General features: G+C 52.6%; 4 protein-coding genes across 5 annotated transcripts; 3 read left to right on the top strand and 1 right to left on the bottom strand.

Moving 5' to 3' along the window:
* Positions 1-1539: 1539 nt before the first annotated feature.
* On the top strand, positions 1540-3810 carry miple2 (midkine and pleiotrophin 2). 2 transcript variants are annotated; one of them, XM_033383644.1, is made up of 6 exons: positions 1540-1728; positions 1832-1912; positions 2636-3135; positions 3200-3337; positions 3393-3605; positions 3666-3810. In XM_033383644.1, the coding sequence occupies exons 3-6, from the start codon at positions 2658-2660 to the stop codon at positions 3695-3697; spliced, it is 861 nt and encodes a 286-aa protein (XP_033239535.1). In that variant the 5' UTR covers positions 1540-1728; positions 1832-1912; positions 2636-2657; the 3' UTR covers positions 3698-3810. The 2 variants fall into 2 exon arrangements, with proteins under 2 accessions (XP_033239535.1, XP_001352491.3); XM_001352455.4 differs by having other exon boundaries at positions 1828-1912.
* Positions 3811-3861: 51 nt separating this feature from the next.
* On the bottom strand, positions 3862-6136 carry LOC6899972 (ATP-dependent RNA helicase p62-like). Its single transcript, XM_002135304.3, has 4 exons — positions 5629-6136; positions 5439-5555; positions 4603-5378; positions 3862-4551 (listed from the first exon to the last, which is right to left on the bottom strand). The coding sequence occupies exons 1-4, from the start codon at positions 5681-5683 to the stop codon at positions 3862-3864; spliced, it is 1638 nt and encodes a 545-aa protein (XP_002135340.3). The 5' UTR covers positions 5684-6136.
* A 540-nt stretch (positions 6137-6676) lies between these two features.
* On the top strand, positions 6677-8161 carry ttm2 (tiny tim 2). Its single transcript, XM_001352454.4, has one exon. The coding sequence runs from the start codon at positions 6847-6849 to the stop codon at positions 8101-8103; it is 1257 nt and encodes a 418-aa protein (XP_001352490.4). The 5' UTR covers positions 6677-6846; the 3' UTR covers positions 8104-8161.
* Positions 8162-9996: 1835 nt separating this feature from the next.
* On the top strand, positions 9997-25489 carry LOC4812112 (uncharacterized). Its single transcript, XM_015188140.2, has 9 exons — positions 9997-10341; positions 10815-10988; positions 11051-13820; positions 13889-14622; positions 14755-15326; positions 20886-22822; positions 22900-23437; positions 23524-24522; positions 24994-25489. Exons 2-9 carry the CDS (start codon positions 10857-10859, stop codon positions 25472-25474), a joined length of 8163 nt encoding a protein of 2720 aa, XP_015043626.2. The 5' UTR covers positions 9997-10341; positions 10815-10856; the 3' UTR covers positions 25475-25489.
* Positions 25490-27057: the final 1568 nt, after the last annotated feature.

Below are 27057 nucleotides of genomic sequence, written 5' to 3'. Positions count from 1 at the left end.
AACGAATTCTTTTCCCTGGCGGCCTGGAGGATAATCGTAAAACAAGGATGCAGCATAGACTCATTAAAGAACATGATGATCCCAATCCGAATCGAACAGCTATAGCTGTTTACACACAGAGTACACCCGCACCCGTATATATGTAGCTGTATTTTAGGGGCTGAAACCTAGAAAATATGGAATGCTGGCTGGTGGCTGGTGGCTGGTGGTACGGTGGTACGGTGCCGAGCATTGCAGACATCTTTCGGGTAGTTTGTTATGCAGCGAGTGCTTTAAATGCTGCCTGTCGACGAGGAGTTTATTGTTACCCCGAGCCACGACACGACCATGCGCACATCTCCTTCCGTCAGATGCCAGAAACGGGAATCTGTGCCGGTGCAGTGGTGGAACAACGTGAATAATCATGTATGTATGTATGTATTATGTCCCCAAAGAGCTAAATGCTGTTAATTAAGACTACCTACTAGTCGTCAAATTGATGACAAAATTAGGCCAAAATTATTCCAACATATGTACATACATACATTACACGCCTGTGTGTGGGGAGCGTAAATTAATTAACAAACATGCCCTTGTACATACATATGTATGTATGTATGTACATGTGCCCTTGGTTTGGTCCTGGGCGCCACGTGGTGGACCCGTACTCCGCAGGAGCACAACAACAAATACTCAAGGATCCGCATGCAAAACGATCGCCGCCGGTCTTCTATGTATTTACTCCGCCATCCCGAGTTGTAGGGGATTAAAAGTTACGAAGAAGTAGGAAGAGGAGCAGGCAAGATTAAGGCAGACACATTTGTACATACATATGTGCATGTGTCGGTATGTATGGACATTTTTTCGATTCCATTCCCTTCGAATCTGCCCCAGTGCTCGGCTGTAAAGTCACTCGAAACTTGTTTTGAGAGAATGTCCGCTCAAACTTGCTCAAAACTGTGTACTTCGATATACATACACACGCTCATATCTGCCCAAACATATAAACATATATATAAATTTGTATGCATGTATGTTTCTGTGCGGCTGGTCGAAGAAAGAACTCCAATCTGTTACACAATGTGTGGTCATTGTTTACATTCACTTTATATGTATGTATGCACAATCTTCTTGCATATTGCATACATACATGCGCACACATGCACACACGAACGACAGCAAAGGCTAGCATGAATATACACACATAAATATATGCATATGTACATATGTAAATAATCGTATGTAATGTATTTTTGTTACTGATAAGAATGCATTCGAGATTTATTAAAAAGTAAACACTGGACACGAACATACATATCTACATGCATACAAATGTCTGTATGCATGCTTAGGTACATATGTACATATGTATAAAAATGTTGACGGCATAAGAAACCATCTCATTTCGCTCCCATTTCATTGAGCGCAAGAGCAAGAGCCAGAGGAAGAGCCAGAGCGGGAGAGAGAGCGCAAAAGAGACAGCTCCAGCCGTGAGTGAAGCGAACCACTTCATGAGCACAATCCTCAATTCCAATTCAAAAAATTCAATTCAATTTTCAGCTCCGATCGTGACGAATCGCGATCCCTCCGCTGTTGCAGAGTCTAACAGTAAAAATCGATTTGCCCAAGACATTTCTTTGGCTTTAGCTAGATATTTTCGTTTGTGAAGTAACAACTTGTCTTGTGCGTCCATTTTCCTCAGTTTTCCCAGTTTCCTCATTTCCCGGGACAGTGTCTCCTACCATTTGAGTGAGTTTCTTTGTGTGATTGTCATCATTCGTGATTTGTGCGCGCGCAGCATTATTTAAGCTCACCTTCCTGTTTTTTTTTTTTTTGTTTTTCATCCAGAAAGAAAGTCCGAAAGAAAACCCCAAAAGCTGCTCATTTTTGGCACTAATTCGGATACGACTGCAAATGCAATTTTAAATGAAAGGTAAGAGAGAAGAACTTCGTCCTGCACATACATATCTAACGATGTATGTATGTACATATGCATGTATGTATATACATATGTGTATCTGAAATGGCAAAATAAGAATCCCCGACCAACCGGCACGGCACGGCACAGCCTCCCAAGTTCTGGTCAGAATCAGTATTCAGTATTCCATTGAAGTCAAATAAATGTATAATACATTTTATATGGTTCAAAATCATCTGCTTTATGTGCTCATCGTGGAACTATTCTTCATCTTCAGCTTTCCCACATGACTGCCAGATGTGCAGCGTCAGAATCACAGAGAGAGATGTATTTTTTTTTGTTGCTGTATTTATTCAGCTTTCAATTCGTTCCCATCGCTATGCATGTTTACTTTTGATTATGTTTTCAGCAGAATACATACATACATACATACATACATATGTACATGTATTTGTTTTTTTTTTGACCGCACAAATTGTACGATTTTGACAAGGGATATTGTCAGATACATATGTTTGGAATATCATTTGGTGGTCTCAGATGTACATAAATATGCCTCCTCCCACATACCCGTACATACATGCTAGTACATATACTCGTAGCCATGACTGTAGGAGCTTGGCAGTAAAGTTTTCAATTGTTTGACTTGAACTTTGAGTGGACGGAACACGAGCCACCTCCTGCACCTCCTCCACCACTACTTACTCCTATTCGTTTTCGTATTCCTATTGCTTTTAGTTTCAGACTTTGAAAGCAAGCAATGAATCTCATAGTTACATCTGCGTCCGCACTAACGGTGCTGAATTTTGTGCTGCTGGTGCTGGCGGATATCCCCTCATTGATTAATGGCGAAGAGGTCTCTGATGGCGTGCGCCTGGTGATGAAGACTCGCTCCGGCGATACGCTTGTCCGGGCGGCCCGTGGGGCACTGCCGGAGGAGGCAGTCTCTCCCGCAACCAATGTGGATGGCCAGCGCATGAGAAACAACCGTAAATCGAACAGATCGCAGGATAATTTGCAACAAGCCGGCGGCCACAAGTCCAGGACGGGCCACAAGAAGCATGCGGTCGCGGAGAATGCCAGTGCAGTCGCTCAGCACCCGGCGCAGCCGAAGCACAAGCAAGGCCACAAAAATAGTGACAAGCAGCAGCGGCAGGTAATAAAGCAACAACAGCATGGACATCAGTCCCATCCAGGGGGCAAACGGCCAGGACCCAAGGCAAAGGCTTCCGAAACTGGTGAGAAATTCTTCGAGTAATCGACTGGAACCTTGAATTAAACATTTTTTGTCGCTATTTGCAGCGTCCACTTGCCGGTATGCGAAGAGCGCCTGGTCGAACTGCGATGCCAAGTCCAACATGCGCACTCGAATTCTGTCTCTGAAGAAAGGGGAGCAGAACTGCCTGCCAACACGAACCATACAGAAGAAGTGCAAGAAAGGTGGGTTAAAACCAACACTACGATTTCACACAATTTATTTGTACTTATCTCCAAGGATGTCGATATGAGAAGGGCACTTGGACACCGTGCATCGCTGGACAAATGACGCGCGAGGATAAGTTGCAGGCAGAGGGAGTCGGGGCCAGCGATCAGAACTGCGATCCAGTGCGTACCGTCAACAAAAAGTGCAAGGGAACTGGCAGCTCGCCTGAAGGAAAGCACCACGGCCCGAACCGAGCCGCAAAGGAGCGCAAACAGAAGGATAAAGGTTACTATCATCTTTAAGGTATCGGAATAAAACTATTAATAGATCAAATGTTCCTTGCAGGTACTCCTCGTCGCACTGCACCGCAGGAGTAGAGCAGGCCTGAAGGCGTGAGGTGGAGCAACAAATTTTATAGCATTATCATTCATATGTGGGTTTTCTAAGAGTAAGATCGTACATTTTGTAAACAATAACATTCAAAAACATAGTTTTCATTGAAAGCTTTTAAAAAGTTTCATTTTATTTGGCTCAAGAAACACTAGCGAGGATCTGCCCGGGCCCGACTTGAATTCGTATTCTTATTCGCATTACGAGTATACCTTCCCGATCCATAGTTCCGGGCAGAGCCTCGACCTACGCGGGATCGCGGTTCGCGACCTCCTCCAGCGCCTCCTGCACCTCCAGCACCGCCGCGTGCCAGATTCTCCAATTCGGGATTAACATTCTGGTTCGCTTCGCGAAGTATATCAATCAGAGCACGTGCGCACCTGGCGTTTTTGCGCGTGAAAAATGCATAGGACGTGCCCTTCGAGAGCTTTCTGCCCGTCCGCCCGATCCGGTGTATGTAGTCCTCCGACGACTGCGGATAGTCGAAATTAATGACATACTTAATGCCGTCCACGTCCAGGCCGCGCGCAGCCACGTCTGTGGCCACCAGGATATTCGCCCGTCCGCTTCGGAAGTCGTTCAGTACACTATCGCGGTCCATCTGGGACTTGTCGCCGTGTATCGATCCAACACTAACCCCAAATGCGTTTATGAATCTGGCCAGTTCGTCCGTTTTCTTCTTTGTGGCCACGAATATAATTATCTTGCCCGGTGCGTGCGCCTGATCGTAGATGTGCGACAGCAGGTCCTTGAGCTTAGCACTCTTCTCGTGCTCTCCGCACACCTCCACGTACTGCCGTATGTTGTGATTGGCCGACAACTCCAAGGACCCGATGTTGATCTGGCGGACAAAGTTTAGATTTGGATTCTCAAGCATCTGGACTCGACTCACCTGAATGTAGCTGCCGAGAAAGTCTTCGGCCAGTTGACGCACCTCTTTGGGCCAAGTGGCACTCCACATGAGTATCTGACGGTCCGGGCGGATCTGGCCGAGTACCTTACGGATCTGCGGCTCAAAGCCCATGTCCAACATGCGGTCGGCTTCGTCCAGTACAAGATATGTGCATCGGCGGAGATTTGTGGCTCCAGACTGCAGAAAGTCGAGCAATCGGCCCGGTGTTGCGATGATAATCTCGACTCCACGCTTCAGGTCGCTGGCCTGCTTGGACCGCGGTGCTCCTCCAAAGACACAGGTGTTGCGCACAAAGGCACTGGAGCCAAAGTCATTGGCCACCGACTGTATCTGCTGGGCCAGTTCCCGGGTGGGGGCGAGCACCAGGGCTATGGGTCCCTCGCCGCGCTGCAACGGCTGCTGTCCATTGATATGCAGGATGGCAGGCAGAATGAAGGCGAGCGTCTTGCCAGATCCCGTCTTGGCTATGCCGACCAGATTGTGCCCTGATAGAGCTATGGGCCAGGCCTGTGCCTGGATCGGCGTGGGCTCGGAGTACCGCTGGCGCCGGATCTCGTCCATGCAATAGTCGGGGAAGCACACTTCCTCAAAGAACTGTATGGGATTCGGAGCCTGTCCACGAATGGCGATTTGGTGCTGTCTCCGAAACAGCTCGACCTCGTGCGATGGCCGGCTCTGGGTTGTGGGATGTTCACGATAAAAGTTCTTCTCAAAAGCTGTTAGGCGCATATCCGACCACCTGGCGCTGGGAAGATCTAGTAATGTGGTAAAGTAGGTCTCTTGTAGGTCTCTATGTGTCAGTTCAGATATCATACCATTGAAATCATCATTCATTCCGCCAGCACCACTGCGATTAGCTCCTCCGTTCCTGCGCCGTGGACTCCCTTTGCCATGGGACTGCCTGTGTCTTCTATCTACGCGACCCGTATGCACTACGTGTTCGAGTACGTTGTACAGAAGCATTATGCCGGTGCCTTGTTCTCTCTAAATTTTTGTAATACGAACCACTTCCGCCGCTGCGCCCAAATCCTCGATTGAAGCCGCTGCGAGGTGGCGACATAATTGGATTTTTCTCTCAAAAGGGGCCAATCAAATTGGGTATTTCCAGAGCAAGCATCTTCAGTTGTATCTCAGTTGGAAATATATCTATCTGTGGTGGAATGCACTTGGACTGTGCCAATTCGAATTTTTTCGATGAGATTTTGCTGGGATTATATCCCATCGATACATCGATACGCCGTTGCACTGCGCAAAAGCGAGACCCGCCATTTGTGGCATATTCAAACCCGTTTTTGAAAGCATGTCCTACGTAGGCCAACTACTAAGGTTAGGTTTGGTTCCCGGACGGCCCTCAGCGGGGCTACGCATAAGCCAGTATGGTCCTCGAGAATCGAGGTGTTTTTGGCGTAGGCCATCATTTCCTGTGGCGTCCTCTTAGAGGCATCATCCAGCGATGCCAGCACCGGGGCGCCCAGGTATTTCCTCCTTGTCCTTGAGAGAGCCGGACAGTTGCAGATGAGATGTTCCAGGGTTTCGATTGCCCCAGGTTCATCACATTTCCTACAACTGTCTCTGTTGTTGATGCCTTGCTTTGTTGCATGTGCCGCAGCCAGACAGTGACCTGTTTATATTCCCACTTACAATCTGCAGTCCTTCCGTGGTAGGTTCAGTAGGTAGTGGCTGAGTTTCTTATTGCGTTCTTTGCAAATGATTTTCGAGGTTCTGCACGTGGTGGTACTCCTCCACCTACTTTCGGTTTGTGATCTGTTCGAGACCGGCACGTTCTCGGTTCTTATATTCGCCAGCCCGACGTCTTCCTTAGCTAGTACGTCCGACGCCTCGCTTCCTTCGATGTCTTGGTGGCTGGGATCCAGACTGACTTTGTCCGAATCTTCTAATGAGAAAGTATAACAAAACAGGAAGCTTTGAGCTATTGGTTGGTTCGAAATACCTCCTGTGGTCCTGTAGTATAAAGATGTATATAACAAAAACAACAGGGAGCAGCATTGATTTTGTTGTGAGTCGTAGGTATATATTTCTCGTATCCAGATATCATTCGCCAGTCGGCTGTCTGAGACAAAATTTCATTTTTCGAAAACAAGCAAAACGAAATAAACAAAATACTGCCGTTTTTTTTTTGAAGCAGCCAAATCTTAAATTTATAATTTAAATTCAAGTACATAATAATATTGAAGCAGTCAGTCTGGATTTTGCGAATTGCAAATGACTTTAAGGGCCATCGCGCGGCTCCACTGCAGACGAGCACGGTTAGGCCGCAGGTCGCGGCTGCTTACTTCAGGTGTGGTGCCCACCATGGTCGACACAGAGGAGGCACAGACCGCTGGAGCAACGGGTTCGACTGCACAGGAAGGGGGCCAGAACCAGAGTCAGGACCAGAACCAAAGCCAGAGCTGTAGAATCATTTTTGGTATCTCGATGGATCGACCCTCATCGCTGGTCTCTTCTGCTCATCGACGCTACTCGACCTTTGAGAAGACGCATACGGAAATTCTATCGAAACTATTTCCGCAAACCTCGATCCAGCCGAAGGATGAGGAAAGCCAGCGGCGCCAGAAGCGCGAGGAGGAGGAGGAGAAGGCGGAGTTCGAGCGGGCCTGGAGGCGAATGAAGCTGGGATTGAGTGCCTTCGGCATGGGCGGCTTGCTGTTCTCGTTTTGGGCCATATATTTCTTCGGCAAGCCACCGCTCGACGAGGAGGGCAACGTGGCCGACGATGAGTTTAGCAAATTGCCGGAAATCCAACAGTATATCGGTCGAACCTGGCGGACGGTGAATAGGTTTACGCAGTTGATACAAGAGCCTTCGAGTCAGAAGCTACTGCCAGACGAACTGCTGGCGCCCTACGTGCAGCCGCCCTATACCTTGGTGCTCGAGGTCAAGGATGTCCTCATACACCCTGACTGGACATACAAGACGGGCTGGCGCTTCAAGAAGCGTCCCGGCGTGGACCTGTTCCTCAGCGAGTGTGCCAAGTACTTTGAGATCGTCATCTACACGGCGGAGCAGGGAATTACTGTGTTTCCGCTGCTCGACGCCCTCGATCCAAACGGCTACATAATGTACCGTCTAGTGCGCGACTCTACACACTTTGTGGATGGCCACCACGTTAAGAACCTGGACAATCTTAACCGCGATCTGAAGCGTGTGGTAGTCGTGGACTGGGACAAGAACTCAACGAAGCTGCATCCGAAGAACACATTCTCGATACCCCGATGGTCCGGCAACGACGACGATACGGCGTTGTTCGATCTGGTCTCGTTTCTGACTGTTCTCGGCATCAGTGAGATCGAGGACGTTCGCGAGGTGCTGCAGTACTACAGCCAGTTCAAGGATCCCGTGGCCAAGTTCCGTGAAAACCAGAAAAAACTCAGCGAGAAAATGATGGCCGAAGAGTTGAAAAAGTCCAGCAAGCCGCAGCCGATGGTCCGAAACTGGACGCGTCGTTTTTTCAATAGTTAAAGATAATTGGTTTTTAAATTCCTGTTGCTTTGTTGTTAATAATACTTAATGAACCATTTCAGCTCGTTGTAGATGGATCTTTTCTGTAGCATCCTTTCAGGCAAGAGCACAAAAAGCAGTACAGGGAACCGCTACTCGCTTCTTGGTTGCTTCTCGCTACGCTGCATCCCTTTTTCTCATCGTTCGTCACCGGCGAGAGCTCAGAGGGCGGCTCGGCTTCATTGCACTGCAAATCGAAATATAACATTCAAGTGCTTCATTGAAATCTTTTTTGTTGTGATTGATCGCTGCTGAAGAAGCTCATTAGCTCAAAAGACATAGAGATGCGATTAAAATTATGTATGGCCGTCTGAGCTTCAGTAAGAGCTTTGATGTGTGGTCACGGGTTAGTGGACTGTATTATTTTTAATATTGGTTTGATGCATATTACAGTGGTTATTTAATGTTGATGGTTGTATGTCGATGATGCGGCGGTACAGTGAACTTTACGTGCGGTGGGTTTCAACTAGCATTTTAAACAAACTCCAGCACTCCGCGGGAACAAGTGGAGCAAAACGGAATTAAAAGATCACGCGATGCGATGGTCCCAATCATGATGAAAAGTTGGTCCGCACCCGCCACGTGCTCTGCTTCGGGTGTTATTTCGTTCCTCGCTCTCTCTCTCATCAAGTATGACTTCAAAGCGATCGCAGCAGTGCTGAGCGTGAAATAAGACCCGAAAGAGAGTAAGCGGACCACCCTGTATAATTTCAACATGGTCCGAACGAAAAAACGGAAGATAGCGTTTCAGCGTTACATAATCAACAACAAAAAACTAATGTGTTTCAGCAGGAATGTACAATAATGAGCATATGAACAGAGAGTTATACAAAACTCAAATAAGCGGATAATTTTCGAACAATGTGTAAGAGAGTCCTTCGCATTGGCGAGTCCTTCCTGGCGATGGCATGGGTGTATGTACATGTTTTTCTGCGATGCTTGTAGATGGATGTATCGTACGCCCCTTAAAGCAGGCTACACAAAACCTTGCTTTGGCGTATCCGGGTTGTGTCTGTGTCCGTGTCCGTGCCCGTGTTTGTGCCTATCTGCTTGTGACAGTGACAGATTTCCGTACATATGCGTACGTGTCTGCGATATGTTCAAGTTTCGGCAGCAATTTCCAAATGTTCCTTGAACTTGGAGTTGGGCTCGGAGCAACACGTAGATTGCTGTTGCTGGCATCAAAGCTGCTGACAGCTTGTCTCTTGTTTAGTGGCAATCGCGGATACACAGTTGTAGCCGTGGGATTGTGGATGGGGGTGGGGGAATGTATATGTAGAATACAGGAGACACCAGGCGTATTCAGCCAGCAACATGTTGCCGCCCAGTGACTAGTGATTGTGTGCGTGAGCACGTGCCAAAACAAGTCAAACGCTTGCCACACAGATGCATCAACACATACACATACACTAACTCGTATGTATGCATGTGAGTGTTTTTTCCACAATCAACAACAAACCTGCAGGCAGCTACACCATTGGGTGAGTCCTGCGCAGTGCCACGTGGAGGGGAGGGGCACATCAAGCAACAAATGTAAGGATTTGATGCCCAAATGTTGCCAAAAATAAATCTGTGTGCAGACCGGCCTTGCGGCTATTGTTGCCAACCGGGATGACCGGTGCGAAAGGGCTTTCGGGGCTCCCTGGCCATCACGGACACTTCTAGGACCTTGGCTGGCGGAGTGACATCTGCGTATTGGCATTTGCGTGGAGCCTCAACAAGTACGGCCTATTAGAGGCTACACGGCAGTGCAGCGCTGGCGTGCCATAGGTGGCACAAAATAGCAGCGGATGTGCGTGAAAACGTCAAAAGCAGGCAGGGCCAAACGCATGCGTGGGGTGCACGTTGCCACGTTTTGCGACACGCTCGCCCCCGAGCCATGCAAACGTCAAGAGGCACATGATGCTGAGCATCCTCGTGAGTCCGTTGCAAGTGGGGTGGCAGGGCCAAGCGACATCAACATTCTCACTTCACGGTTCTCACTTCTCGGTTCTCACTTCTCGGTTCTCACTTGCGAAGTGAAGCTCCCTGGCATCGGGAGCGCGGACCAATTCAGTTTTCGGTTTTGACGTAACGGACGGCAGCGTTTGTGGGTCGTGTGGGGCGGGCCTTGCGGATGTGCGGAAGGAGCGCCACGGACGGACACCACGGAGCGCAAAAAGGCACACAGCGAGGATACTACAAAACGCATGACAGTGTGTGTGTACATTCAGATATATATATACGTACGATTGTGTATCAGTAGCAAAATAAGAAAAATATATATCAAAATATCTGATGGATGCTGGCCCAGGGCTCAGGCAATAAGTAGATCCCAGCTCTTATTATGATTTTTGCATCTTGTATCTGGTATCTTGCATCTTGTGTCCAGGGATATGTTCAGTGCTCTTAAATACAGACACAAGTCCCACCCAACGCGAATCACTTTCCCCCAAAAGGTTTAATCAGGTGCGGGGCCTCATGGCTCCGCTCCAGGGCCTGCCACAGAACGCATCCTGCCACTGCCACACCCTAAAAATCAGCTCGAAACGATGCCCGTCATAGAACTAGAGAAGTGTTCCCGGAGAGTAGGCAAATATGGTATTCCATAGAATAGGCAGGGCCATTATTGAAAACTTGTGGGCTGTGTATGGGGCTAAGACTTATGGCCATATTGTCATCGCTTATTGCAGCTACTCCCACTCCACCGTTCCGCGCGTAGTCCTTGACAAAGTATGACAACCGAGACCTACCTGGACCTGACCTACGAGGGCGGCAAGGGCTCGAAGAGACCGCCCAGACCAAAGCTGCTGAAGCTGACGGATGTCACAATACCGCATCGCAGCCGCAAGAAAAGCAAAGTCAAGGTGAGTCTTGGGGCAGTCGTGTTTGCGGCACGGTTCCTTACCATTTGGCATATCGTTGGCAGACAAAGGACCGCTCGGCCACTCTAGTGCGGGAGCGAATCTACGATGACCCCGCCTACACCGAGGACATCAGCCACCTGGCCAATCCCATGCGGCGTGGCAGCGTGCCCGGCAAGCACTCCGCCGAGCAGTCGAAGGCAAAGTCCGACGTCCCCGGGCAGACAGCATCGGGCAGCGGTCTGCTGAGCAAGCACCAGCTGACCAAGGAGCTCCACCAGTATGTTTCGGGCAAGCAGGGCAAGTACAAGGGCTCCAACAGCGCCAGCAGCGGGCCCTCAGGGAGTGCCGCTGTCAGCGCCAGCTACGACTGTGGCGGCTCCAGCAGCTCCGACAACGAGACGCTGGAGCCCATGACCAAGGCCAGCAGCATGACTCGGCGCGTACGCAGCCTGGAGCGAAGCCTGGCCACGGAGAGAAGCGACAAGAAGGCGACGCAGAAGCGCAACTCCAAGCAGAAGCGGAACCTCAGTCTCGACAACAGTCGACACCTGCTTCCGGGCCATGCCCAGCATGGGCCAGGGGCGGGGGCAGGGGCAGGGGCCGGTGGCAAGCCCAGCAGGAAGAAGTATCCGGAAGGCGGGCCGGATGCCGCCCAGACGGAGGCCAGCGAGCTGGACGCAGACGTGTACTCCGTGCGGAGCTCAGCGCAGGATTCGGCGGCCACAGTACCTACGGCGGAGACGGCTGCCGAGACAGCGGCGAAGGTGGCCATCGGCAAACGCTTCCTGCGCGGCGAGATCGGTATCAAAAGCTTTAACTACTATCTGCTGAAGGAGGGCCTCAAGAGCTCCAAGAAGATGGTGGGGAAGCAGCGCGGCAGCACGTTGCACGGCGAGGAGGCGGATCTGGCCTCTGCCAGATCCGAGAAAATGCACTCCCGCAGCGAGGAGAACATCTATGAGGAGATCTTCTTCCAGGACACACCCAGCGCCGTCCCCCCTGCAACGACAGCACTGGCCGCACCTCCACAACCCCCTGACAAGGAGCCGCATCACAGCCATCCCCAGCAGCCCCACAAGGGGGCGGCACCGGGGGCGCCTCACGCCCTGATTGGGCCCAGCGAGGGCAGTGCCGTGGGGGTCTTTGCCGACTGTGAGCTCTGCATGGAGCAGTGCAGCAAGGACAGCTGTGGGTACTGTTTGGCCCAGGCAGTGCAAGGGGTGCGGAAGAAGCAGCAGCAGCAGCAGCAGGGGCAGGGGCAGGGGCAGGGGTACCACGAGGAAACCAGCGATCCACGGGGCACAGCCCCGGTCGGGCTGCCCGCCGCCCACATCCTGGAGTTCCAGTCGTACAACCCCAACAATCCGGGCGTGTACAAAATCGAAACGACACCTGTGGCCATCACGGGAGACTACAATCCGATACTGCAGTTCCAGCAATCGTCGGCCACCACATCGACCTCGACAACAACAACACCCAGCGACCAGCAGCAGCAGCAGCAGCAGCAGCACCAGCAGCAGCAGCAACCGATCTACGGCGGATACTACCACCCACAGGCGCACCAGAAGCCGTACCATGCAGCCATCGTTGGCAATCCGCTGGCAAGCCAGTATGCCGTGGGCGGCAGTCTTCTGCTGGCGACGGCCCACGGCCGCCCACAGCAACAGCAGCAACAGCAGCAGCAGCAGCAGCAACAGCACTATATCGTCAGCTATCAGAATGGAGGGTCCGTCGCCGGAGGTGCCTCCCTGCAACGCTTGAACACGAAATCCTCCTCCTCGAGCGACTCCCTGCCCCACCACAAGTACAACACAATGACGCGGCTGGAGGGGAACGTGTTTGCCGCGCCCACCACAGGGGACCTGTACTACGCGGTCGGCGGGACGGCCCCCCTGCACCCACTGATGTATGCGGCCAGTCGGCCGATCGGCGGCTCCCAGATACTGATCGACCCCTACGACCCGCCGCAGATGTACAAAAGCGACTCGAAGGCCTCCATCCTGAGCGAGTTCTCGCTCCGCAGCAGCGACAACTCGCAGCGCTACGCGCGCTACGGCGGGGGCCACCGGCGGCATGGCGGCGGCCGCGTCAGCGACTCCAGCCTCTTTTCGGTGTACTCCAACTCCGGCCAGAGGCGGTACTTCGGCAGCTCGGAGAGCCGCTTCGGATACGATTGCCGGCGCTGCAGCCTGGACGGCATCATTGGCATGGGCTCGGCCATGGGGGGAATGGGCGGTATGGGGGCCATGGGGGCTGCTGCGGCCCCCTCCGACAAGTGCAGCTACTCGGACAACTGTCGCTACGAGTGCAGGAACTGCGACTGTTCCTCCAATTACTTCAGCTCCGACTTCGACGACTTGTACGGGTCCATGGCTCGTGGCGGGAGCAGCGGCATACCACGCAAGACTGCGGCAGGGACGCTGCCCTCCAGTTCGCAGGACGACAGCGCGGATCTGAAGGAGAAGCCCCCGCCGCCGCCGTTCCTGCAGCAGCAGCAGCAGCAGTTCTCTGCCCCGCAGGACCTCAAGCAGAACAAATACGCGCAGGACTTCTTCAAGCACGTGAACGACGTGAAGCGCAGCATTTACCAGTCGGAAATGCAGAGGAACAACAGTCTGGAGTCCTCCAGACGAGGACCCAGGGCCGGCGGCAGCACTACCAACACTACCAGGTCGAGCCCCAAGCGCGCTGCCTCCCAGGAGCCCAGCCAGGAGCCCGTCGTGACCACGCTGCCCTTGAGCAGGGGCCGTCCGGCCGCAGGAGCCAGGCCCACGCCGGCGCCCCGGACCAGTCTACAGTCGCAGTCCGTACTACCGCCCACGTCCACGCCCAGTGAGTGTCACGCATATATATTTTCCAGCCCTGATTTCGAGGTTCTAATAATCCATTTCATTCGCCAGGAGACCCGACACCAACGAAGCGCAAGCCCCCATCCAGTGGCCGGCGGGAGTATCCTTCGCTGGACCGACTCGTGGCATCCAGCACGGGAACGATACCCAAGAGACACGGCCGGACAACGGCGGGCGCGGACTCCCTGAGTCCGAAGCTTACGTCCAAGTCGATGGACTCCGAGCCCAAGGACTCGAGGGCGGGGAACGCGGGCGAAGAGCAGTTTACGCCCGGCAAGAGACATCATCGGACGGGCGGCACAAAGTCCCACCAGAACGTGCCCGGTCCCAGCACCCGGCGAAAGGACATCCCCGCCCCCCCTCCACCATCCCCGGCCACCTACTCCGACCTGCAGGAGCTGAAGGCGAACATGGAGGGTCTGCAAGACGATACCAAGTCCCGGAGTCTCGAGAGTGAGACGAACGAATCGCCAGCGTTGGCCAAGCCCAACGTTGTCACGGGACCCCAAAACGACAAGAACCCAGTGACAAGGCAGGCGGGGGCACCGGTGGCATCGGTGCCATCGGTGGCTCCCTTGAAAATCACAATCGCTCTGACGGATATGGACATGCAAGCGGAATCTTCCAACGGAAGTCCACCATCGGTATCGGCATCAGCATCGGCATCGGTATCGGCATCGGTATCGGGTATCGGTGCAGTGGACCAGGACGAGAACGATGTGTTTTACGATGCACGCAGCGAGAACTCCGGCGCGGGTTGCCTGCCCGCTGAGCCCCAAACTAAGGTGAGAATCTTTAATTATTTTTTTATGATGGATACATCCATCTCGATGCCACTGTCTACCCGTACATATGTCGAATGTACGAATGGCAAAAATCGGGATGAACAAGATTTTAATTAAATGATATTCCTGTAGGGCGCGTCCGGTACGGTGGCAGCCGCCGAGAACAGCAAGGAAACAATTTACGGCAAAATGGAACACTCGACCAAGGATGTCAATACCTTGTCCCGCACTGGCCCCGTCGCAGGGGGCCCCGGACAGGCGGCGAACATCTCGGACACACCGGAAGGGAACGACATTGGTGTTGCCAGCAGCAGCGACGGGGTGGGCACACCCTGCCATGTTGCCAGCCAAGTGGGCCTGGACACATGCCTATGCGAGTCCGAGCTGGCAGACGCTGCACCAAGGGGGGAAGGGAGGGGCGAGGAAACGACAAGCAAAACAAGACACGACGAAAACACACCGACGAGCGCCAACGACCAACATGCTGCCGCAACATGTTTGCAGGGGAAGCAGACCAGTTTGCCAGCAACAACAATTGGCGACGGCACTTCAACAATCACCAACGCTGGAAACATCAGCCCCAGCGAGGCCCCAGCCAGCACCACCGATGTGGATGTGGATGTGGATGCCGATGCCGATGCCGATGTCGATGTCGAGTTCAGTTGCAAGACGGGCAACACGGACAGCGCAACGCTAACGCACAGGTACGCGACTCCGCTCCGCTCCGCCACTGTTTCTCTTTCTGTTTCTGCTTCTGTTGCCCGCAACCGAAAATGTATAGCCCGCACTTGGATTAACCAAGAACTTGAACTTTATCCCCACGTAGGTGTTGGGCAGAGACTATGCCACGCATAAATTGGCAGCCACAAACAACACTTGTTGTTCCGCTAGTGTTTCCCATTCGAGTGCCGTGTATCCCCCCCCGACCCATCCGCCTTTTCCGAAGCTCTGAAGCAACATTTGACCACCAGTGCAGTGCAGTACAAAAGTAAAAGTGAGGGCAATGCCAATCGCAATTGATCAATAACTTTGCCAAGTGCTTTAATTAGACTGTGCTTTTATTTACCTTCCACGAGAGTGAAATTATATGCGCAGCAGCTGTTGAGAGTCCTTCATTGCGCCGCATCCTGCATTACACGCACCTTGTGCCCCTGTACCCCGTGTCCCCTCTATCTCCCCTATCCCACCCGTCCGCTGTCCCCCATCGAAACTTTGTTTTCAAAGCTGGGGAGCAGGTGATACCGCAAGGCCGCTGTCGCTTGTTCCCACGCAGAAATCCTGATTTAGCAGCGGCGTATGGCCATCCGGATAAAGTTTTTCCGAGCCACGGGCCAAAGGTCCAGTGAGCTGCAAAGGCTCCTTCTATACCCGATGCTCGAAAGGAGTTTGGGGGTGTATTGGGTTTTGTGGTGGACCCTCTAAAGGATCAGATCTGTCCGTCTGTCCCGACGAGCGCCTAGATCTCAGACACTACAAGACTTCTCTCCAGACCCCTGTGATTTCACACTGTAACAAGTGTGGTCCCTTGTGGCATTCCGAAGGAACAAATGAAATATCAGTGGCCCTCTCTCTCACACACACTCTTCCCCGTGCAGTGTGCGCCCTCTGGGGGGCAAAAGTGTCGCGCCGCGGCCCTTGCCGCCGCCCGCAACGCTCATACTCGTTTATGTGATTGCCTTTGTTTTTTTTTGGTGTTTTTTTTTGCCACGGTAAGATGGCTGGTCGTGATCCCATTTCGTGAATAATTTGCCGCGGGGACTGTCCCCAGAGTCTTAAGATGTGGCCTTAAAATATGAGAATACTGTGGAACACTGTAATGTTTACAGCCAAAGGTGAACTAGAGATAAGGCAAATTACAGAGATGTGAATCGATCAACTACCGATCGATACTCGCGTACAGAACCAGTCACGAGAAAGACCCCTGTCCTCATTCGAGTTGCTCAACGATCAGTGAGGCCAAGGCTAGGGGGAAAACTAAAACATGGTCTAAGAGAAGTGGAATCGAAAGTGGAAAGTGTAAATGTGGATTCAGTGTGTCGAATCGGTCTAGTCCAGATATATATTAGGTTGGAGTAGACGCTCTGAAAAGTAGGCAAGCCTTTTATTTGAGAGCAGGATGCTTCAGGATACTTCTTGGAATTGCGTGAACCTTCCGCACTTGGAGGCTTGTCCGAGGTCAGTTCTCTTGACTCTAGATCCGGCGGTTGTGGGGCTCAAAGGTCACGATCGTAGGCCCACGTGTGTGCCGCGACACATGGGCATACATTTCATTCCATTCCATTACATTTATTTGATTGCATTAATTTGATGCTTGTTTGTGGCAGACCGACTGCGGACCGGGGGGTCCCCCTTTTCTGTCTTCAATAAAATTTTGGCCAATCAATATTTTTGCGGAAAAAGCTTCGCATACCCGTACCCGTACACAAGCACCAACACAGGCACAAACACCAACACCAACACAAACAAAGCGCACAATACAAGAGAGCTCCCAGCCATACATAAATCAATTTTGTCTTTTGTTTCGTTTTTCTGTGTATTCTGGGTATTCAATCATTTACCTACACATATACTTATGTGTACGCCCCACAGCCCCCTCCCTCCCCCCCACACATGTGCAGGATACACGCATACAAACACGCATAGAGCCGCCGCACTTAAACGGAATTGTTTGCGGCTTGTGCCGTGCCCCGTGGACCCCTTGGACCCCGGGAACACGCAAAATTCGAGTATAATCATTTCCATGTCGTCCGTGTTTCACTTGTTCTTGTCGCATCAGTTACAAAACATTTGCTAAATACACAAGGAATTTTTCACGTGCCCGCCCCTTCCCCCCACCCCGCACCCCCCTTCTATTTTGGGCTCCAAGCATACACTGGACGAAATACAATTAAATATTGAGTGAAATTAAATATAATTCACTTTGAAATATGTAAATATAGATTATTGGATTTGTTTGGAGTTTATTATGAATTCCGCTCGCGGCCTTCAATACCATTTCAGGCCTTTTTTTTTCGATGGGCGCACAGAGGCTGCCCAATTTCCAATTAAATTCGAGTACATGTGTATTTAAGGCTAATTGAAAACAAGTTCAACTTGCAAAAGCCCAAAAAGCAGAGTTCCGTCAAGTGAGAAAATCGAACCAGGGCCAACGACAATTCGGAAACCGCCAAAGATGCAAGAGCCAAGAGCCAAGAGCCAAGAGCCAAGAGCTCTGCTCCTATTGAAAAATTTCGGTTGGGTATTTTGTGAAATCGCGGACGACCTTCAAAACCTTCAAGCCATCGCCGCAGAAAATCCATATACTATAAAATATGTTTGTTGGCATTTTGCAATTGAACTGTTACAAATTGCATACGAGTTCGAGTACCATTCGATGGTTCGATGATCATAATGAGCTTCTGGCCAGGCCCGGCTCGGCTCGGCTCGGCCCGGCCTGCCCTGGCCACTTACAAATATGGTATAGAAAATGTGAAACTTGTTTCCTACGGTTGTAACTTCATTTGGTCATTGGCTTGCAGTCAATGCCGTTGCCGTTGCTGTTGCATTGGCCAGCTTACAGCGAGCGAGCGGAGTTACCACATCGCACACAAGACGGCATCGAAGAAGCAGCTTCTGAGCTAGTAAAATGACTAGTCGCCGTCGAAAGTGCAAGTCGACTAACTGGTGTATGCAAGTAAATGCAATCGATTTACTAGTACCACGTCCACGTCCACGTCCCTCGTCCCTGCTGAAGACAACAAGTGCGGCTTTGAAAGATTGCTGAAACCAGTTTCAGCTCTGAAGCTCTGCATGCCTCAGACGGGTGCAAGCGCAGTGTTTGGAGGAGTTTATTTGTGGCTTTATTTACGATATCCAAACCGGCAACAGGCCATGCCATGCCATGCCATGCCATGCCGCTCAACAAATAGTGAGAGAAAACCTCGGTATTCGATATTCCAATCAATAGACCCTTTTTGTACAATTCTAAATCGAATGGGGGGAGGGGGGTCTGGATTCTGGATCAACCATTTTGATTAGCAGCCCCCCACTTAATGGGTTCCTGGCGCTTTCTTTTGTTTTCTCCACTGGCAATAGTTTAACGGCACTTTTCGTACGCTTTTAATCACACTAAAAGGAATGCGCAAGCTTTCACTGGACACTCGAACAGCTGTGCGGCAGCAAGGAGTGGAGATACTTTCAAAATTAACTGATGGACACACGAAGCACACTCACTTTGATGGGAAAAACGCTAAGACACAGGCCTTCCGCCAATCACCTAGAATGGATTCGCATAAAACTTAAACTTTACAACAAATTGGATTGAATGCCGATGAACATAAACAGCACAGGACAGAGGCACACACAAGTTGCAGAAAATCTGCATTTTATCTGGCATTTATCTGGCTGATCGAGTTTTAATTACCAAATGATGAAAGTATGGTGATTAAAGTAATTGCAAATTAAAGATACACACACACACACACAGGCACACGCACAGGCACAGGCACAGGTGCCTCTATGCATACTTAATGGCGAGTGCACACACAGAGAGACGCCAAAGCTGCCGCAAATACAAATACAAATACAACCGCAAAACTCGTCTTGAAACGCGTTTATGAGTGAAGATGTAATTAGCGTCCCACTTGACACACACACACACACGCACACACACAGACACACACTCGTACGCCTGATTTGCGGACATACATTCACTCTCGTGCACTCACTTCCTGTTTACTGCCAGAGCCGGCAATATCCTTTCACTTACACATAAACAAAAACAAAAGCAAAAGCAAAAGCAATAACAATTAATTCTGTGTGTAAGGATGCCGCAAAAGCCGAGGTTTTGGTACGTACAGTACCCCACCCACCCACGACAGATGGAATGCGTCAGGCGAATACTGTGGCCTATTACCTTTTAAAGTCTAGGTTTCTTTATAGCTGATACAGATGTGATGGTAGCCCTTTAAAAAGCACAGCGAAACCAGAGAAACCACAAATTGGGCTAAAAGTTATAACGCCTACACGTGCGGCAGAAAGAGGCAACGAACCGAATAGCCATGCCATATTTTTTGTTGCCCGTTTTTGGAGTGACAAGTTTTGATGATTAGATTCGGCATTAGATGCCATAAACGGCAATGCTGGGCTGAAGATGTACTGGCTCTGGTGGTGGTGGTGGTGGTTGGGGTGCCTTTTAAGATGTCGCATCTTTTTCTTTTCTTCTTATTTTATTCTCGCCGGTTAGACGTCTGAGCCACTTGGAAATTCAAACACAACATCAAAGATATACATGTACGTTCTCACCCGTGAAAGGCGGAGGGTGGGGGGTAGAGGAGCGGAGCTCGGGGAATATGTACATTTATTGACAAGACAAGGGCCCAAGAGCGCAAGAGGTGAAGACGCTCCCGGAAATGTCACTTTGAGGCTGCTCGGAAAAAGAGTTCGCATCCAGACACACGCTGCCTGTCCCCCTTTTGTGCCCCTGCGGGTACTGAACTGTCATTGACACTTCCCTCCCCCTAGATACACATATATTGGTCAGACCCGTTAGCCCAATTCGAAGTCAAGCAGTGCCGGGCTTATCGTCAGCGCTAAACACCACCCACTTGCACTCTGTAATCGAAGCAAAAATGTATAGAAACATGTGTATGTAGCTTTCTTGTTCTCCAGCACCACGCGCTGTTGCTTGAACTGGTTTAGCCACATTTCCTCCGCCCACACAGTCGTTACAGTCGCTTACGCATTGCATTGCCCACACAACAAATGGAACGGAATATTTTCTTTGGCAGCAACTTTTGTGGGTCCAGGGTCAAGGTTGGAGACGTGTAGTAAAATCTTTAGCTGCTGGTACTTGCAATAATTTTCGCAGCACATCTGAATGTTGCAGAGCCGCAGGGGCGGTCACATATTCGGCTACATTTGGTGTGCCCACTCTCAGCCCTCGAAAGCTTCATTGTTGCTGGGGGGGTGGGGGCAGCAGCAACAAGGCAAAGCACTTACAGCGGGTGAAACTGCATAAGTGCTGTCGCTGTCGCTATTGCTGCCGCTGCCGCTGCAAGCGTTTACGGGTGCATGCACATGTGTGCATGCATGTGTGTGTCAACGAGTGGAAGCGAGTGCTGAATCATGTTCCCGGACATTGAACCGGTGCCCCGGCCATCGCGGCCATCCCGGCCATTAGGACTGACAGACTTCAAATATTAGGCTTGCACATTAGCTTTTGATGCGAAACCCAAATATTTAAAACATGGCAGGACTACAGCTGGGTTTTGAATTTCTTGCAGCGATCGGACCCTCGATATACCTGTACTTGTGACAGCCGCAGAGATTCCGGCACAGTCGCGACTACTAACGCGCCAGGACTACGCCTGCCTCGACTCCAGTGAGGCACAATCGGACGATAGTCACCTGACCCGCGATTCCGTGACGCGCGAGTCCCAGAACGATGAACTCTCCTCGTCGACCCTCGAGAAACTAGACGTCAGCACCCTACCACTGCCCGCCCTGCCGAAGCGCCGTCGGCCCCGCTCCCGTGCCAGTCCCTCGAAGAACTTGCAGCATCGGCAGCGTCATGAAGACATCGACAACGCCAATGCAGTCGACACATCGCCAGCATCGTGCCAGCAACAGCCACACGCTAAGCCAAGACAGCGCGCCGACCCACCAGAGACACAAAAGTCAGAGATAAGCGCGCCAAAAAACCACGCAGCCGCTCAAAAGCAAAAGCAAAAGCAGCAACAGCCACAGCCCCAGCCCCAGTCGCAGCCGCAGCACCTCTCCGCCTTCCAGCAGTACGTCGCGAAGCGGCGCGAAAGTCTCGAGGCGTCCAACCGCAGCTTCAACGAGAAGCTGGAGGCCCGCAGAATGCACTATCGCGTGGGCGGGGGAAGTGCCGCCAATGTGACGACTGGCGCCAGCAGCGGAGTGCCCACCTATCTGTTCGGGGAGCACTATGAGGCGGGGGGCGGCCCCGGCCCTGGCTCCGGCTCCGGGCGCAAGTCCCTGTCGCCCGCCGCCAACAAGGAGGAAATCTACCTGAACAAGTCCGGCTGGGTGCAGGTGAACACGAAGCGTGGCGGCTTCAAGGAGGACAGTGGTGGCGGCTATCGACGTCAGCAGAATGGCGGCCCGGCCTCTGTCCTGCAGGACAACGGCAGGAGTCGAGCGACCGCACGCGCGATTCCCATGGACGCGCACGGACGTCGCTCAGATCTGGCTCGCTATTCGTTCATATACCAGCACCAGCAGCACCAGCAGCAGCAATCGAACATGGGCATCGCGGAGCCCAAGTTCGTAGGGTCCAAAGTGGAGGAGCTGATACAGCGGAACGAGGCGCGGCTGGGCGGGTTCTCCTCACGGGATCCCGCCCTGCGTCCGGGCTACCGAATCATCGATCCCCAGCTGGCGAGCATCCTCAATGAGCGGCCGGGCTTTCTGCCTGTGAAGAGCCCCAACGACTTGGACTCGCCCATCACGCCCATCCTGTCGCCGCCTCCCGCTTTCCAGGACAACAGTCGAAGCACGCGCCAGGTGGACCGCCGCAAGTCGAGTCGCCAGCAGGCGCCCATCCCACTGCCGGTGCCCCTGCAGTCCGGCGAAGCGCAGCTCAGTCCGCAGCACCTGGCCAACGGGTCCGTCAAGGGCATGGTCTTCTCCCGCAGCTTCGAGTACGACACGCGACGTCCCACGCCCACCAACAGCTACGTGGAGACGTTCTCCCGCAGCTTCGACGGCAACCTGTCGGAGCGTCCGCTGCACCTGGGCATGCCGCCGCTGGCAGGACAGCGCGAGCGCTCCCCGAACTTCAGCACGCTGACTGGCAACTCGCCCAACTACCTGACAAAGCGGGAGAGCGGTGGCGGCAGCAGTGGCTCCCTTCGCAGTCGCGACAGCTCGCCCAAGTTCCTGAGTCCCCAGACGACCACCGCCTATCTGAACACGTCGGTGAAGGAGGCGCCGCCGGCCTACAGCATGGCCACAGGTGGGGGCGGCACGCAGGCCAAATACTCACCGCGCTCGCGTCACGAACGGACCTCGGAGCGATCCAAGAGCCATGCCCTGGGCCGCTCGCGCAAGTCCCAGTTCAACCGCATGGGCAGCGCAGGACCTCCGGCAGCGCCGCCCTCCTCCCTGGGCATGGGCATGGAAGTCTCCCGCTTTCGCAGCTTCGACACAACAAAGAGCCAGCGCCTGAACTCCTGCGACAGCGGTGCGCGATCGGGTGAGTACCTCCCAAATCTACTTCCCCTTTAGCATCTGGCAATCTGGGGTTCAATCTCCGTCTTGACGTCTCGCCAGATCTTTCCAACGACGAGCTGGACAACGAGGACGGGGGCCTGAGCGAGTTCCTGTCGGCCGGCAGCCAGAAGTTCCCGAAACCCTGCTCGAGCAGCGTCAGTATCTCGCCGTTCAAGATGCAGCGCCAGCGCTCACTCACGCCGGACCGGAACGAGTCGCATAGCTCGTCGAGCAGCCTGCGTAAACAGCGATCGCTGACCCCAGAGTCGCGATCCCTGACGCCCGAGGAGCGACGCAAGAAGGGCTCACAGCTGTCGCTGTTGGGCTCCCGCCAGAACTCCGGTTGCTCCGGATCCAGGAGCAACACGTTGGAGGCACGGCAACGGCACGAGGACAAGACGCCGCCCAACATCTCCCGCAGCTCTTCCAGCTCCAGCTACAGTGGCGGAGAGCCCCATGACCGCCTCATGGCCGCCGGCACCAGTTCGACAGTGGCCCCCGGACCGGGGTCTGGTTCCACCAGCCATCGCCGGGCCATGGCCGCCGCCCACAGTGCCGCCAAGCAGGCGGAGCACGAGCACCGCATCAGACGGTCGAGGTGAGTGGTAGCGAATCCCGTAGCGAATCCTGTAGTGCTTCGGAGAGTACAACGAGGCCGTCCAACGCCCAAACCTATCCTTGCAGGTCCCTGCAACTGAGCGAGCGATCCCCGAATCGAGCGCACAAGTCAATCGTCAACGTGGGTGCCGGGTCCGCCCAGCAGCCGCAGCAGCAGCCGCCACAACAGCCCCCAGGGTCTTCCTATCAGCAGTCCCGGGTCAGTCTGGGGGTCAGTGGCGTCTTTCCGCCCACCATTCGCACGTCCCCGGCCAGCAACAAAATACTGGCCCCCTCGACAGGGTCGTCCGGCAGTGCGACGAGGCCGCGGCAGAACGAGACGGACAAGGCGCGGTCCTTCGACTTTGATTACAACAACTTCAACCGCAGCGGCGGCGCCAAGGCCAAGCCCCCGCGATCCACGCACACGAGCGGCAGTGGGGGCGACAGCGGAAGCAACCAGAACCTGCGCATAGAGCGGGAGACGCGCTCCTTCGACGAGGACTATCGCGAGGCAGTGCTCAACAACAACAACGGGAGCAGTGGCAGCGTCAGCGTCAGCGGTCTGCGTTACCTGCAGCCTGCGGCCGAGGCCGCCCTTGTGCCGGTCGTCTCCGCCTCGACGTCCCGCCTGAGGCAGTCGAACTCCCCCGTGAACGCCTCCGGCATCGAGTACGCTGCCTCGCGATCGCCCCAGTCCTCGGGCTCCTCGTCGAATGCCCTGCACCAGCCGCAGCGAAAAACAGGCAGCCCCCAGAGCTACGGCACGCGGCTCTGCGACCATGAGCTCACGTACGAGATGCTCCGCAAGTCGCCGATCATGAACTTCCGCCGCGGAGACAGCAGCGACTACGAGCTGCCCGTCCTGCTCCGGAACAGGGAGACCATCAACTCCGGCGGCAACAGCGAGCTGAACTTCATGAGCAACGAGACGCGGATCTACGAGCACCCGACGACGGTGCTGAAGCCGCAGCGCTCCCTCCGCCAGAGCCCGGGATCGCGGGACGACATACCACTGGAGGTGGCCGTGGGCGTGGGGGGCGACTACATATACAGGCAGGCGCCCGCCCAGCCGCGCAGCAGCAGGTACTAAGGCGCCTGAGGAGCTCCGCTCAGCTCAGACGCCCCAGCAGCACTCATAACCTACTAGCCACGAACTCCCCGCTAACTCTATTTATAACCAAATTTCGAAACTAAGAAGCACCAAGGCCGCACCTCGTGGCTCCCAAACGACGTACAATACAAGTAACCCTCTGCACGAACAGCGCCCAAGTGTGTGTGTGTTAAAAGACTGCTTGTCCTTACTAACTGATCTCCTCCGGGCGAGTACTAACTGAATTTATCTACTTTTGGTGGTGGCAGTCTCTATTCTAAGCCGCAAGGGAACTACAGAAACTAACATTAAGAGAGTAAGAGAGAGGATACGATAGACCCAATAATCAATCATAGATCATCTGCACTAACCCGGAACGAGGGCCACTTCCGCATCTCCTTCATGAGGAAGGACCGAACCTGGCAGTGTCTGGGATTTGCGTAACCCTGTTACATGTTTTCCAGCGCCACCTCCCAGCCGCAGTCCCAGTCCCAGTCCCAGACGACTACCAAGAGCTGTAGCAAAACGCTAACAACCTGCGACTATTGGCCACGTTGCGGGGCTTGTCAGGAGAAAGCCGCGCCCGCGGCCATCAGGCGACAGTATTCCCTGCCAGCGGTCTCGACCATGGACCAGGAGCAGGAGCAGCCCCACGTCACCACCGTGGCGGTTAATGACAATGTGGCCAGCGTCCGCCAATCGTCGTCCATTCCGCAATGGACTCTCCTGTGCAGCGGCGTTGCCCACTGCCGTCCGCAGGAGCTGGCAGAGAATGAGCGCCGACAGCTGATGGCTGTTGTGCGACCCCGGGTCGTGCCCTTGGCCCCCACATCACTCGTCCTGCTGGGCGAGGGCGACCTCTACAAAAAGGCCTGTCCACAGGTCCTGGCTGAGGCGGAGGCGGAGGCGGAAGCGGAGACGGAGACGGAGCTGGGGCTGAGGTGAGTGCTTCTTTTTCCTTTGAATTTTGTATGTGTCAGATTGGAAATACGTCCTTTTCCCACCGCTCTGTTAATGGCCTGTGCTGGCCCCTGCCATGACAGGCAGGATCAAAATTTGCGGCAAAATACCATTAAAAATTACAGATAACAATAAATGAAAGTGGCGACAGCGTAAAGCGATTGGATGGATACTGTCAATAATAGATAATGTTCTTCTCTACCTGCAGAAACCCCCCGGACACACAGGACAGGCAGGAAGAATTCCCCAACGTGAAGGACAAGTGTCGCCACATGGAGCGCAGTTACTCCCTTCCAAGCCTACGGATTCGCAGATACACGGAACCAGGAGCAAGGTAAGTCTCTCCGACAGTCCTGAGGGGATGGGATGTCGGTCGGCATTGCGTTGAAGTGAATGATAATTGATGTTGAATCGTTGAGGCTTCCGATTTGTTCTGAGAAGTGCGTGTCACATTCCGTCAGGGCTTAAATTCGCAATTTTGTTTTGTATCAGGAAACACCGTCCCCTCCCCCCCAAGGACCCGAACAGGCCGAAGCCAGGTCTGTGCCCCCCCTTAATAGGCAAACAAATAAAGAGCCAGTGGGGCCAAGCCCCCGTGATGCCGAGTTCAGTGACCCACCATAGACACACATTTCAACGTAATCCTTAGTCAACGCCCACACCCGCTCCAGCACCAGCTCCAGCTTCTCCGCTTACTCTGTGGCCCATACATAAATAAGCAATGAGGCTGGGGGTTTTTGTCCCAGTGGCCAACAGGCCACTTGGCCAAGTAAAACGTACGGCCAGTATTGACGGAGGGGTGGCATTTGTCACAAAAACTTGTAAATTAGCCGGCTGCCCAGCGGAAAGAAACAGCTTTAAGACCTCTGCTAAACGCATGGAGAGAATATCTTTGGGAGAGATATGATAATTGAACAGCCAGCGGTACTGCCTCTTAGCCTTTTGTGGACACTAGGTCCTTGGCCCCAAGAGTAGCTTTAAATGTCAATCATCTTACGGTGTCTCTATGATATTATGCTAAAACGAAACATCACAATATCATAGGTACTTTAATTCCTTATTTACACATATAAATATATATCGTATATGCGATATAAATATGGGCATTTCCGCCAAAAAAAACGTATTTCCGCATACTTTTGCACCGAAAATATTTTCTAAATTTATTGAAAGTAAACTAATTTAACCCATTGACATATAATTTCAAGAGCTTTAATGGGAAATCCCACTAAAACATGCAAAAGTTTACTTCGTCGGTACTCGGAATCGTTTTCCTTTACCATTGTCTCTTATAAGAAACATGATTATTGATACAAGTTGTTCCCCAAAGTATCTCCAACATTATGAACTATCTATAAAAATTCCAACAAAAATTGGTTCAATCTAGCGATATATTAAAATGGAATGGTATTGGCATATATCGGATCATTATTATATCCAGAATGAAAAAAACCATTTACAGTGGCTACGCTACCCTTCCACTTCCCTTATTCTGGCTGTCTGTCTCTCTCTCTCTCTCTATCTATCTATCTCACTCTTCCTCGTGCTGTGACGCGAAGCGAGATAGC

Source organism: Drosophila pseudoobscura, chromosome X (genome assembly GCF_009870125.1).
Source record: "Drosophila pseudoobscura strain MV-25-SWS-2005 chromosome X, UCI_Dpse_MV25, whole genome shotgun sequence".
Classification (NCBI taxonomy): Eukaryota; Metazoa; Arthropoda; class Insecta; order Diptera; family Drosophilidae; genus Drosophila; species Drosophila pseudoobscura.
Note: the sequence above shows the minus strand (reverse complement) of the source record. Positions and strands in the feature narration are given on the sequence as shown.

Excerpts from the sequence above, each read along its gene's own strand:
- miple2 (XM_033383644.1), top strand. The coding sequence starts at position 2,658 with ATGAATCTCATAGTTACATCTGCGTCCGCACTAACGGTGCTGAATTTT. Across the intron at positions 3,136-3,199 it reads GGCAAAGGCTTCCGAAACTG|CGTCCACTTGCCGGTATGCG; the intron begins GTGAGAAATTCT and ends CGCTATTTGCAG. Across the intron at positions 3,338-3,392 it reads ACAGAAGAAGTGCAAGAAAG|GATGTCGATATGAGAAGGGC; the intron begins GTGGGTTAAAAC and ends CTTATCTCCAAG.
- LOC6899972 (XM_002135304.3), bottom strand. The coding sequence starts at position 5,683 with ATGTCGCCACCTCGCAGCGGCTTCAATCGAGGATTTGGGCGCAGCGGC. Across the intron at positions 5,556-5,628 it reads TGGGCGCAGCGGCGGAAGTG|TGCATACGGGTCGCGTAGAT; the intron begins GTTCGTATTACA and ends TCGAACACGTAG. Across the intron at positions 4,552-4,602 it reads TTCTCGGCAGCTACATTCAG|ATCAACATCGGGTCCTTGGA; the intron begins GTGAGTCGAGTC and ends TTTGTCCGCCAG.
- ttm2 (XM_001352454.4), top strand. The coding sequence starts at position 6,847 with ATGACTTTAAGGGCCATCGCGCGGCTCCACTGCAGACGAGCACGGTTA.
- LOC4812112 (XM_015188140.2), top strand. The coding sequence starts at position 10,857 with ATGACAACCGAGACCTACCTGGACCTGACCTACGAGGGCGGCAAGGGC. Across the intron at positions 13,821-13,888 it reads ACCGCCCACGTCCACGCCCA|GAGACCCGACACCAACGAAG; the intron begins GTGAGTGTCACG and ends TTCATTCGCCAG. Across the intron at positions 22,823-22,899 it reads CGACAGCGGTGCGCGATCGG|ATCTTTCCAACGACGAGCTG; the intron begins GTGAGTACCTCC and ends ACGTCTCGCCAG.